Source organism: Vidua chalybeata, chromosome 6 (assembly GCF_026979565.1).
Source record: "Vidua chalybeata isolate OUT-0048 chromosome 6, bVidCha1 merged haplotype, whole genome shotgun sequence".
Taxonomy (NCBI): domain Eukaryota; kingdom Metazoa; phylum Chordata; class Aves; order Passeriformes; family Viduidae; genus Vidua; species Vidua chalybeata.
In genome coordinates this window covers 16,534,254-16,548,577 of record NC_071535.1, presented here as the reverse complement: position 1 = coordinate 16,548,577, position 14,324 = coordinate 16,534,254, and the positions used below count along the sequence as shown (strand labels likewise).

The following is a 14,324-nucleotide window of genomic DNA, read 5'->3' as shown; positions in this document are numbered from 1 at the left end:
TTAACAGCATGGAAGGAACAGTAAGGAAAGCTTTGTTACTCATCTGGAAACATCAGTCAAGTAACTAGAGAGCTCCTACAACACGTGGAGTTTCAGCTCACACTTTCTAAAGGATTACTTCCACTAGCATATAATATGGAAATGGGTGAACTACATTGCTCTTGTTGAAGCTGGCAGCCCAGGCTGATGAAGTCAAGATGACAAGACTCCTAAGGTATAAAAAAAAAATCAATAAGGAACAGACTGACTTTAGTCCAACAAGTAGGACATTCAGCTGGGAATGGAGAAACAAGGAATTTCATATCTGCCGTAGGACTGTTTCCACCTTTCTCATTTTGCGACTGTTGAACAAAAAGCCCTGGGAACTGGGACGAGAAGTTACACAATTAATTCCAAAAACTTAACAGGCAGGAGGTGAAAAAAACCAAAAGCTATCTATACATTAGGAATTGTTCAAAAATAATTTTCTTTAAAATATTAATTTGAGTTTTTAAAATACCTGAAATATTCTTTCGGAAGTCTGAGGGGTTGCTGCAGGAGAGTATGTTGGATCCATTTCTGTAAACTCTTCTGCAAAATTACTGACATCCAGTTCATCTCTGATTACTGGTTTAAATGGAGCTGGTATTTTTTTGGCAGCTAAGTCCTCCCAATTCATATTCTAAGCAAAAAATAGGAAAATAAATTGAATTAAATGAAAATTTTACAGAAAGCTATTGGAAAGAGTCTTGTCCTGACACACAGTCCTAACTCCCTTTGCCATTTTCCACAGGCAGATGAAAAACATTTAAATTATGCTCTACTAATTTGCTTAGTTAAAGCCAAGCAGTATCATACTTATTTGTACATAGACAGAATCCAAAAAGAAAATCAATTAAAATGGAGGTGTTCCAAACATTTAGCATGATGGTCCCCGAATTTCTTCCTCTATTTCAAAATAAGCAGTATATAGATTTTTGTAAGCCACAGTGCACGCATGTAGTATCTTCAACTTTTCATTGCCAATTTCTATGCTTAATTACTGATGTCAGCTTTCAGAGCCCTAAGAGCATAAACCTCCAAATTCTTACTTGGAGGCATGACTAGAAAGAGGAAGCATAGAAATAGCAGATATGAGAAAACTGCCCTGTTACTGTAAAGGAGTGGAACTGAAATTAAGTAAAGAATAGAAAGTGTTATATGATGGTAAAATGCATCTCTCAAAACAAACAGTGAATTAAGGAAGTTTAACTCTGTTTAACTAAACTTCAGAAGCACCATAAATACATCTTTTTTTTTTTTCGAAGAAAGCACACAATTTTAACCACAGTGGATAGAACACTACAGATATTGTATGCAAATCCAATCTTCATCATGATTTGAAAGCAAATGTTAATACACTGAAATCAGAACAAAATTAAAATTTATTATACAAGACTAAAGATTTAATTAGGCAAAGGAAAATAGAGGAGTTTGGTGAATTTTATTAATATTCAAATTTTACTAATAATTCTAGTGGCAATCTTTAAAAAATCCTTTCAAACAAAAACCCAACAGACAACACAATTTCAGTGCTTTACATTAAACCTTCTGATTTCAGCAGTGTGTTTTTTGGCTTCTTCAAGTAACTGATAGATACAGACAGAATATATTAAAAACCTAGCATGCCCTTCTAATACACACAAATCCATACATACAAACACATGGATATTTTTACTAACTTGAATGCAACTAATAGGTCTCTAAGTTGTTCTGTTAATAGAACAGAATTTCCTTAGACTTTGATTTCACAGGCACTAATGCAGAATAAGTAGGATCTGGTGAGTTTTGTTGTTTGCTTTACCTGGAAAAAGGGATGCTGTTTGATTTCATCAGCATCAGTGGGACCACAACCTAGCCTCTTCTTGGGGTCTTTCATTAAAAGACGCTGAATTATATCCTTAGACAGAGCACTCATTTCCTGTGGATAAGGTGGCTCGCTTTTTAATATTCTCCTTTAAAACAAACAAAATAACAATGTGGAAGTTACTTTAAATGTTGAGAGTTAAAGAGTTACCATACTAATGGAAGCATTAAAATTTCACTTAAACTTCTATTGTACCTAGGAGGATAACAAATATGAAACCAAGCTTTTTTTAAATAAAGGAAGGTTTAAGAAATTGCAGACATGAAACAAACATCTGAAGAGAAATTATCTAACTCAATCCACAAAAGGAGAACAAGCATTTCACATGCTGAGTTTACTATTTAAAAGAAATCTCATAGTTGCAACAGATAGCTCCACAAAGTAATCAACTTGATGCCTAATAGCAGTCAAATCAAAAATAATTCCAACAGTAAAATGTATTAGAAAATAAAGAAAAAAAAACATATTTGGGCCATTGGAGGATTGCCTTCACCCTCTGTGCTGTGCACAGTGCTCATGCCCTTGTCTCAAATGACAGCGCTATAACTGGAAAAGTTTTAGAGAACAGTAATAAGACTAATCAGACACAGAATATGTTTCATAGAAAGTTTTATAAAAAGATAGAAGAACAGTTTCTCATCAGAAAGAGAAAAGACCCCAGAAATGACACACTGTTTCCAACACAAGAATAGAACTCTCCCTTGGAGAGACATTTTAAAACAAAGTTTCATTCTCAAATTTAACACCAGACAACCATTGTGCTACATGAGGGAGTAAAATTACCTAAAAATAGCTAAGATTACTTCCTACCTAGGTAAAATAAAAGAAGGACCTGGATCCATTAAAACGATGACTTTTTTCCCCCCTAAACTCAGAAAAATAAAACCATGCTTTCAACAGCTTGTGAGCAAGTAAAAAATTGAATTCTTTAAGCCTGCTGCAATTGGCAAGTTTAAGCATATTTAGGTTAACCCATGTAATTTCTGGTTAGAACAACCTTGCTATCAAGAAATAAGTTTGTACCAACTCCTATCTCTGTAGCAGTAATTTCATTATCGGGGCAACTGTCACTATTTGGTTTCTGTTTGCTGCTCTATGCTACCCTCGGGGAAAGCTCCAAATACAGTCCTGTTCTCCCAAAGGCATGCAGCAGTCACCATTGCCCAGAAGGTTCCACACAACTCAGGGCAACAGCAATGTTCTCAAATGCTCTTAAAAGGATCATAACATTCATTACAAACTGCAGACACATAACACTGAAATGATCCAACAAAGAAATGGCTATCAGTGGAAAGGATTTAGAAACCACTGGGTCTTATGAGTATAGGAGTAACACAAGAGAGATGAAATCCAGTCTGAAATGCAATCATATAACTGGGAATAAGAAGATTTCAGCTATATAGCTGGGAGGAAGAACTACAAATCAGAGGGTCATCAGTTGAAAGTCACAGAAGAGGAAAAGGAATTAGATCTATTAGAGCAGCACTGGCATCAACAACAGGAACCCAAGAAAAAGGAAGAAGTATTTTTTTGTTCAGATGGTAAATTATCCCTTCCGTTAACCAAGATCTTCTTGAAACATCAACAAGAATAAATTCTCCATATGTAAGAAAGAACAACAGAAGCTAAGTTAAGAAAAGGCTTTTTCAGGAAACAGGAAGACTGGGGAACATGTTCAATATAGGAAACTGTAAGAATTTAACTTCTAAATTTATCAAAATAAAAACTGAAATACCATAGGACTGCTGTCTATAAATGCATAGCATAAACATCCACCAGAACATAAACAGACTGAACAGCAACACAGTAAACTTGCCACAACTAAAGAAAGTAAGTTATTAACTGTCAGAGCACAGATGTTAACAACCTTGTAGTTATTCAAATTATCAGAAATACTATTATCTTAAAAAGCACAGAAGGGTCTACCAAAATAAAGTCAAGTCCTGTAGAACGCATAACTAAAAAGTTTCCTACTTTGTGAGAAACAGTATCTGTAAAGTTCATTCCAAGGCTTTCTCTAAAACAACAAATTTTACTCCTTCAGAGCCCAGGCTAGTAAATGTTGGGAATCAAAATTACCGAATTCAACCAGGTCATAAGTAACCAAACTTTTAACCTTAAACAGTCAACCAAACTTTTAACCTTAAATAGGGCAGAAAGAGGTAACTGAAGTTTTAACTGCAATATAACAACCAAGTGGGTGAAGTCCTAAATTTAATGGACTACTCTCTCCCCTGTATTTTTTCTATTGACTGTCCAAGTTTCCTGTTTGCTGTAGTAGAGAAGTAAAAACCAATAAACAGGCTTTAATCTCCCAAGAAATTGCCTGAATTTGTAAAAGAAGTAAAATAAATTCTCTAAATAATTGAGGTATATTTTACCATCCATTACAACTTCAAATATCAAGTAATTTCAGGTGAGGGTCAGAACTAGGACAATACCTTCCAACAGAAGCAAGAATATTCTTAGTTTGGGGACTAGAATTACAAGCTCCAGTGCTTTTACAGAAGTACTGAAAACAAACCTTTAACGTGTGGAGATTACGGAATGTAACAAGAAGTTTGTATGTAAAATATAAAAATGGTATAGTTTATTTCATTTCTCTAAGTATCATATTCATTTCTTCTCAGATTGCAAAAAGGGCTAGAAAAGATCTTTTTGTCATGTTATACACTAATAAAATAAAAAATATTTGTAAGAAAAAGGTGGGAGTAGGGTACATTCTGACACTTTAAATCTGCAGTCTGCCAGAACAACCTAGCAAGAGCTGATAAAAAAGTATCTCTAGCTAAAGATATCTCTAATGTATTAAGATTTGGAATGTGATAATTGTATTTACATATACTTTGGTATTTCATTTGACTTCCTTTTCAAGAGTAAACATGCAACAGGGCTAAGTATCTGCAAGGTTGTGGCTCCTCTGTAGTTTAAACAAAACAGACCTTTTGTAAAGTCAGTTCTACTAGCTAATAAAAGCTATCTACTTACACTGTCATTCTATTGAACAGAACTGGAGCACATAAAATGTTACCATGGCAGCACTTTCTTCCTAAATTTTAAATTAACAAGCTTTCACAAAACATACATTATGGCAAAAGGATCATCTGTTAGCACATATACTTCACTGCTGTGAATCTTACCTAGAAATCTCTGCTTGGGAATTCTTCTCTCCATCGACTGTAAATGGTGATGCTCCAGTTAATAATTCATACATAAGAACACCAACACTCCACCAATCAACAGCCTATAGAACAACAGTAATTATGTATGTTATGATATGCTGAAGTATAATTGTTAACAAAAGAAGGAACAGAACGACCCATATAGAAAGCAACTAGCATAGGAAGAATGCTCTAAACTACCTCTATACAAATACAAAGGCAAAATGGGATACAACGAAGCATAAACAACTGTGGTACTGACTGAAGGTATTTTCTGTGATAAATTAATTTTATATTGAAATCGCTCCACTTAGCTTCTTCAACTAATTTCTCAAGCTGAACTCTTCCTACTGACTGCTAAAGTTCCTTTTGTTTTCCCAACAGAATTCATTTTGATTTTTACCATTGTGACGTGATATGAATTCTAATACATATTCAAAATAACAGTGGAACCTAAGGCTTGCTAAGAAGTAGTGGAACTTGAAGTTTTATGAGCTTGAGAATGTAATTAAGGAATGTTCAAAAAGCAGAAATTAAGATAACAATCCACAGTTAATCCAGGCACCTGAAAATGCTATGAAATCATAGAATGGTTTGGATTGGAAGGGACCTTAAATACCATCTTGTTCCAACCCCCTGCCATGGAGGACAAGGACACCTTTCACTAGACCAGGTTGCTCAGAGCCCCATCCAACCTGGCCTTGAACATTTCCGGGTACTCAGCATTCAAAACTTCTCTGGGCAACCTGTTTTAGTACCTCATCAGCCTCACAGTAAAGAATTTCATCCTAATATCTAATCTAAATCTCTCCTCCTTCAGTTTGAAGCCATTACCCCTTGTCCTGTCACTACATGCCCTTGTGAAAAGTCTCTCTCCATCTTCTTGTAGGTTCCCTTCAGGTACTGGAAAGTCACAATGAGGCCTTCTCCAGGCTGAACTCAATTCTCTCAGCCTTTCCTCACAAGAGAGGTGCCCCATCCCTCTAATCACGTTGGTGCCCCTCCTCCAGGCGTGTTTCAACAGGTCCGTGTCCTTCCTGTGCTGGGACCCCAGAGCTGGATGCAGCACTGCAGGTGGGGTCTCAGCAGAGGGAAGTGGAGGGACAGAATCCCCTCCCTCACTCTGCTGCCCACTGCTTCGGATGCAGCCCAGGACACATTTGGCTTTCTGTGCTGCAAGTGCACATTGCTGGGTCATGTCCAACCTCTCATCCACCAGCACCCCAAAGTCCTTCTAAGCAGGGCTGCTCTGATCTGTTTATCCCCAGCCTGTGTAGATACCAGGAGTTGCCCTGACCCAGGTGCAACACCTTCCACTTGGTCTTGTTTAAACTCATGAGATTTGCATGCCCAGTTCTTGAGCTTATCCAGGTCCCTCTGGATGGCATCCCATTCTTCAGTTTTTGGTGGTTGTTGTTAGTAATACCAATACCAACAACAACATCTTTTTAATGTTTAAATATTCGGATCACTATTTGTCTGTTTAAGTTCCTGAAATCTTTCACTTAGGTAGTATCTGCTTCTATCAGATATTCCAAACCTGACAGTTTTTCAAGGAATCTGCTTAAAAGCACAGCTCCTTCCTGTTATTAGATCTATGACATTTCCAACCTTGAACACAAATTCAGCTAGTTCATGTTTCACCTGTTTGCTGTTTCACACAGGCAAAGCTTTCAGGAAAACCATGTCTCCAATATCCTTCTGCTGCCATGGATCATGGGTAAAACAGTGGTTTTGCTTGTTAAAGAACTTTAGTAAGGAACTAGCACAAGCCTTGTTCCTCCCACTTTGCCAGTTTACTGCATTTTGGTTCCTGTTACTTTCCCTGCTATCCATTTTGCATGGACAGTTCCACACGGTGCAGGCACCGTTCAGTTATGGTCATGCAGTGCCGCTGCTGCACCTCAGGGGCCTTAGAGAGATGGACTGTGGTAACACATGGGATATTTGGCTTCCCATATACTAATCATATTATTCATATCTGTCATACCTCATAACTTCCAAAACACTTCTTTCTTTTAAAAGGAAGGATGCTACTATGAATAATAAAGGAAGCAGTTTAGTCCTCTCAAAAAAACTAATTACAGGTGTTTGAACTTCTCAGGTTTACAGCCATGAAATCTGCAAATCAATGAAACTTCTGTTTTATTTATGTTCGTAATATTAATACAATACAAGAAGTCAACTAGTAAAATCATGACAATTTGTCCACATATTTTACTTGGTTTTGTTTCAAAATACACAGAATCTGATGCTTCATATATTCAGCCAAGAGTATCTAGAAGAACTACCTCATGAAGTCTCTGTACTGTTACTAATTATCTTTGCAAATAATTCTCAGAGAAAAAGACCAAATAATTTCTTCTTGGCATGTGTTTTTCCAAAAGAAAAGGAGGATCTGCAGAATCAGAAATCCAACTTAAAAAACTGTAATACTAGAGCAAGTCCTTAAGACAAACACTGCAATAATCTAGAAGAGATTATAGATGATAAATATTGATTAATGAGAGCACAGCATACTAAAGCAATCTCCTTTTCTCTTTTTGCAAGGTCTTTGAGTTGTTAGATCTGCAGTAAGTATGAAATACACTAAAAATCTGCTAAAATTAGTGTATATGACATTGTCAATGGTAAGGTAGTGATTGTGTGGTGTAAACTAGCATAACATACATAACTGCAAAATCACCCCATTGATCAGCTAACAGTTGCTATCAAACTGTGAAGTTACTCCTTACAGAGTATTGTATGACTCTGCATGACATCCGATGAAAGTATCAGACAGACCCAAAGGTAACAGAACAGTTTCCTCTTTAAGTCAGTGACAAGATTGAATTCGTAAGCTTTGAGAAGCCAGAATCATAATTCAAGGTGACTGAGAAATTGGAGATGCTCTGGAGGTGACATGACTAAACTAAGAGTACAGGAAAGAGCTTCAACATGTAAGTTTTTTAAATTCCATTTTTAATAGCAACTGGGCAAGTAGTACAGTAGAAAAAGATGAAGAGGTTATAGTGGAATTCAAGGTAGGTATGAGACAATGACTAAGTAAAAAGACAAAGCATACTCTATTTTATCTGCAGTAGAAGAATCAGGGAGGTCATTCTGCTCTACTTCAAACTGCCAGATCCCAGCTGTGCCCACTACAGTGCTCCCTAACTGAAGGTAAACTCAGACCAAAAAAGACACAGAATGCATAGAGAAGGAAAAAAAAGAACTTTCTCAGGGAAAAGTCAGACTCTTCCAGTTCTTACACAGGCTGCTAAAGCACAATGAACTACATTCCATGATCCACAACAGAAGGACAACTCAACTCAGTCTACAGCAAAAAACCACAGAGATTAAATATTCTCCAAAACTTCCCAGTATAGTGAGCAATCAGAATAAGTTATCTAGGAATATTGTAGAATTATTTTGGAGAGTAGGGTTTTTTGTTTGTTTCAAAAATCATCTGTTAATTATTGTCTTGATCTTTTCTATCACTTACTGACACTTTATTGTGCAATAAAACTTGAGTCACAAGCTAAACAATTTTACAGTATGAGAACACTTATAACATTAATAGCCCATCCCATACCTCAATAGAGATAACAGATTACTCTGATGTCCAGTTTAAAATGCATATCAGAATTAGCCACAAATAATTTTCCACTCTGAACTAGTTTTTTATGCAAAGGCAAATAAGTGTTAACTAAGTTTATTGTCCCACAGCATATTTAGAACAAATTTTGAACAGAACACAAATAAGCCTCAATACCTTTATAAATACACCTTTTACTTCAGATCGGAAGAGGAAAATACATCAACATACAATTGAAGACTCAGGAAACAATCTATCTTAGGACAACCTTAAATAAAACATACTTAAATAAGATAACATGTTATATTTTACAAAAATCCCTCAAGCTGAGCAATATGCTGACTGAAGAATTAGTTTATTTTCAGTAATAAACTTAGAACATACCTTATCATGTCCTGTGTCTCCCCCTCTTACAATATCTGGAGCCATATATTCTATTGTTCCACAGAAGGAATATGCTCTCTCATTCTAGGAAAAAAAGAATTATATCAAACAATTATATTCTACAAATAATATGGGATAGATATGGCTAACAGTTCCGAGATGCTGGCAGCAATTCTTCTCCAAATAGCTCAGAACTGCTAGCTAAATAATATTCCATCATATGTAGTGATGTATCACATAATGCTACAGAATATTTAGTCTTCTATGAAAAAAATAAAATGTCATAAGTTTGTGTTGCAGTCTAAGATAAGCACACAAAAATTAATCTACTAATATTTAGAAAAACTCTCCCATAAGGCTAAATTATCTATATATTTCAGAACTTAGCAAGATTCCCCAGCTAACATAGACATACATTTTGAAGGCTGCAATACCAATACTCTAGACAGCAAATGAAACTTTTCATTAAAAAGAGAATTACTTGTAGAATGCACAATTTGACTAAACTGGATACAAGATCCTTTGAGTTCCCCATATTTAGGAATTCATTATGACCTCTAGAAAAGTTGTTTTCTTTCACAATAAACACATATATAAAAAACAACATTCTCTCAAGAAGAGACTTGGAGGAGGACAAGACAGAGAAGGGGAAAGGCAGACAGTGTTGTAAATTTAATTTTATTCTATACACTGAATTATTCTCTTGTTCAAAACTAAGCTGCTTTCACAGGCATGTATAATTGTTCCCTGGTAGCGATTTACCTTTGAGGTCAACATGAGGTCATGCTGTACCTTGCTAATGACGAAAGCACATGTGTTTGGGCCATGCAACATTGTTCCTCCCTTATCCTTCATGCTTCTAGCATTTTGGGGAGAGATCCTGATAGGTCCTTTAAAGAAGAGTGTTCAAAAAAGCAAATATTTCAAAAGTCAGGTTTTACATTTGTAGATTCAGGTTTGGAGTTTAAAACAGGTGCTATACAAGAGACTACACTAATGAGAAGAAGCTTCTAAAATTAGAAATAGTGCTCTGTACTACCCTAAGGCATAAAAATTAAACAGTCCAGCAGCACATTATTAAACTGTATTTCTTAAAATACATATACTGTGACTGGTTTTTTGGGGTAAAATTCTGAGTTCAGAATAGTTAAAAGGCCTCATTTTATGTAAATATTAGCTTGAAATATTAACTTCTGAGACAAAAGCATATAATAAAGAGCTTTTAATTATTCCACTTTCTTTTGACACAACTATTGTTTCTCTTTGATAATTTGTTCTAGTACCTCTTATCTTAAAGAAATATAGTGTGATAGAAAGCACAAACAAAGAAAAATGTCAGAAATTCCTAGCCCTCCGTCAGAGAATCTAAACTTATTCAATCTCTGTTCTTTTTTCCTTCAGCTGGGAGGGCAGGAGGGAAGGACGTAGGGTGAAAAGGAAAAGGAAGGGGAGTGGAAAACACAGAAAGAAACTGCTCTTCACTTCCTACCTCTCCAAAGAGTAAAGATAATGCAGCCAAAATGAGATATCAAGACAACTGTCTGAAAGCAAAGCACTCTGACTTCAACTATAGATTGACACAGATTTGCCTCCATAAGATGATGTAGAATGTTCTGACTTCAAAACAGCTGAAGCCATAAAATCCAGATACTTCTTTGTTAGAAAGCTTTGTTTATGCTGTGGTTTATTAAGTTACAAGTTTCATCAATTACATCTAGCTGTTACTTAAAAAACACAGGTTTTAGAGTATGAAGTTTCATTAGGAACACTTAAATTTGTCACTGTTAAATATGCCTCTTACAGGAAGTCATTAATCGTTTCTGCTGTTATACACTAGATATGGGTTTAAAACCATTTTCAAAGAACATTATCTCCATTAACAGTTTTATTTTCTGTCATTTTCTGGTCTCCTGGGTGAGTGAGAGACATGGATATAGGGGAGAGCATCCAGCAAAGAACCATAAATATGATTCAGGGAACCTATGAGAAAAGGCTGATAAAGGTGGGACTGTTTCACCTGAAGAGCTGAACCTGACAGCTCAGGGAGGTCTCATCAATGTACAAAAATGCCTGAAGCAAGCATGCAAAAAAAGAGGGAGCAAGGCTCTTTTCAGTGATGTCCAGTGACAGGACCAGAGGAGGAAACACTTTTTTACAGTGAGGGTGGTGACTGAGCGCTGGCACAGGCTGGCCATGAAGGTTGTGGAGTATCCCTCCTTGGAGATATTAAAAAGGTTTCTTGTGGGCAACTCTAGGTGACTGTATCTGTGCAAAGGGTTGGGCAAGATGACTTCCAGCAATCCCTTCCACTCTGTGATTCTGTCACAAAATGCCACAAAAAATGAAATAAATTGTATTTCAACATTCATTTTGAAACCACAGCCAAGCCTTATTTTATACTCCCTCCAAATTTACATTTCATTCAACTGTATAACATAAATCCAAATTCCAAAAGCCACATTATTAACACATGTTATGAGACGTAAGACAAGAAAGGATGTTCTTAAATAACAACTGAACTTGAATTACCTACAGGTGAATGCTCACTGAACATGCACATCTTACAAATACTTGAGCGTAAGAATTTTTTGAAGCTACCTGAAAATGTAGAAAGCATGTGTGTTTTTTCCTCTAAGAAAGGTCTTACGCTTTGAGTTACCTAATGACCTCCTTCGCATATTAACAGCAACACAAAAAGCAAAAGGATCAAACTCCATTTTGCTGCAGAGACTAATCACATTCACCATGTCTACAGGAAAAGCCTGACTGATGGAGAAACAGTCACTGCTGTCACAGAAGGATGTGTCCTTTAGGGCATACATCCTAGCCTACAGTAATACAAATTCGGTTTCATATTTTTTACAACATATGCAAGGGTAGCTCTAACAGTGATTAAGTCTTGCAACTGCTCAAAGTTGCCTTTCTTCCTCTGTTAAAGGTACTTCAAAATTCCAGGCTGCATCAATTAGACCCTCTCTGGGCTATATCAGTAGTGTTTTGAATAGCATCCAATAGAAAGGAGAAGATACACCAAAATTTCTAGAATACAGAAATCAGTATCATCATTGCTCCTATTTTGTACAGGTGAGAGCATATGTAATCAGAGTCCTGAAAGTCATAACTTACAGCTTTGCTACAAGTATAAATAGTGAAAACTTTCCCAGGATACCAATATCAGGGCCTTGAGCTTATCAACAGGCTCCACAACCTCTTTCACCAATCCTAGGAGTTAAGGCATCTCTGCTTAAGACCAATTCTGACAAAATGCAGCTGAGTACCCTGTGTAGAAGCTTGTCAAGAGTCTCCTCCACTTTCACCTGGGAGCTGGAGTTCAGGCTCCAGCATCAGCTGTGCTGTAGGTATGTCTGTACTTGGCTGGGTATCTCACTGATACTGATCCATCAAATTCATATCCTGACTTGTCCTCAAGCCCCTCTCCTTACAACAAACTTTTCTGATAACCACTGCACTGTTGCCAAGCCTGTTTTTCTGGCACTAGACTCCCTCTGATCGTCTTGCACCACTGGTCAGTGAGCACATGGATCCATACTTGTGCAGTCACCCTTAGATCACACTAATGCAGGGAGCAGTCTCTCCATCCTGCTGCTTCCTGACAAACTACTCCAGAGCCACAGTTCCTCTACGAACAGCTAAAAGGACTGAAGAATTTAAGTAGTTGAAGAGTACAGCAGTATCACACAGAATCTCTCATATATTAGCTATCAGCAAATTGGCTGCAAGCTACTGATCAAGTATTACAGTTCCCTTGGTAAGCTCAAAAAAGAAAACCAGGATCATAGGATAAATCAAAAGAACGCTATCATAACTGAAAATTTACTCATAATATGTAAAGGCCACATAGCAGAGGTTGTTCTAACAAGCTGCCCTGCTGAATGGATTTTGCATTTCAGAAAAATCACAAGTAAAGACTGAAAAGCCTGAATTCTTGACAGAAATAGGACCGGTAGCTTCAGCAAGCCTTAGAGGTCATCCTATCATAGATATTTACCTCAAAAATAAAAATACACCAAATAAAAAACTAATTTCCATAGAAATTATACCTTCACTGTCATTTTAATAGCCAGAATAACAATAATTACAGTCTTAATTTATGAAGACATATGAAAATTGGCAGAAAGACCTCTCACAGTTCAAAGATGTGATATAGGTTTTAAATGGGAGAAAAAAAAATTTCCTTTAACAAGGTCTTTGCCATACTGACTGGTTTCTTCTTTTTATTCGCTTTTTTTAAGTTTCAATTTTTTTGGGAAACTTATTGGTGATAATATCCAAATTTAACACTGAATAATTAAGCTGTCCATACCAGAAATTATAATTTCAACCATAAAGTCTCTCAGCTGAAGACTGTTGCTTCTGTAGCTGTAAACTTCTATTCACAACCAAAACTAGGACCTTTGCAGGAGACAAATGAGGAATAACAAAGACAGGCAAAAAAAGTTCAGTGGTACACTAGTTAGACTCCTCTGCTGCATATAACAAAATCATCATGAAGACTGTAATATAAAAATGAAAGTTTAGACTAGAGCAAGAACAGTCGTAATAGGGCAGATCAAGGTCCACTAGTTTGCAATGTCATCATATGAAGAACTTTTTAAAAAGGATAGGGTCATGTGAAATTAACTGAACATCATATCCTGGTGGCTGTTCCAGCTAGAAGAAGCCAGTTATGTCAAAATACCATATTGGTTACTATGCCTCTTGCCACAGCTAGACTAATGATTTCTGCTTTCAAAACACACATGGAACAATGCTACTGAATTTTTCAAGCACGAATGAGATTTGCCTGCCAGCAGATGCCATCAGAACAGGTAATTAAAGGGGACAGCAAGGGCAGCTAAACCTTGAACTGCATTAAGCAAGAAATCTGTGACCTCTACCTCTGTGACCCAAAAATAAAAGCCAATGAAAGGCCACACTCTCAGCTAATATCAAGATTCAAGAACCCTTCTCACAGACTTTTACAATACCTGTGTTTGCTTTCACAGTGCAATGCAATTGCAATTCTACAAGCAATTATTTAAACAAGTTTCTGGTAACAGATTTTAAAACAAACAACTAGAGTAAAGAAAACAAAAATCTCAATTCTGCAGGCTAAAGAAAAACCAGAAACAACGTATTATTGTTTGGGAGGAACAGAAGTATGTACCACTGTCAACTTGGATGACCAATTTGTACTAGGTTCCTCTCAAAAGCATTGTCTTTTTGAGAAGAGAGAGGCAGTAGTACCAAGAAAGAACAGCATACAAAGCAAAACCTGAAAAACTCATATTTCTTCAACAATAAACAAAATTTTAAG

General features: G+C 36.4%; 1 protein-coding gene across 7 annotated transcripts in view; it reads right to left on the bottom strand.

Moving 5' to 3' along the window:
* The window catches only part of RPS6KA5 (ribosomal protein S6 kinase A5), a 63,664-nt gene that overhangs the window by 18,580 nt on the left and 30,760 nt on the right, over window positions 1-14,324 (bottom strand). For 5 of the 7 annotated variants that reach the window (XM_053945354.1, XM_053945360.1, XM_053945355.1 and 2 more), the window contains 4 exons: window positions 9,008-9,091; window positions 5,026-5,129; window positions 1,823-1,973; window positions 500-661 (listed from right to left, as the gene is read on the bottom strand). In XM_053945354.1, the coding sequence (XP_053801329.1) occupies window positions 500-661; window positions 1,823-1,973; window positions 5,026-5,129; window positions 9,008-9,091 (501 nt within the window). Of the gene's footprint in view, window positions 1-499; window positions 662-1,822; window positions 1,974-5,025; window positions 5,130-9,007; window positions 9,092-9,769; window positions 9,898-14,324 lie in introns of all 7 variants that reach the window. The other 2 variants (XM_053945357.1, XM_053945358.1) reach the window with 2 other exon arrangements.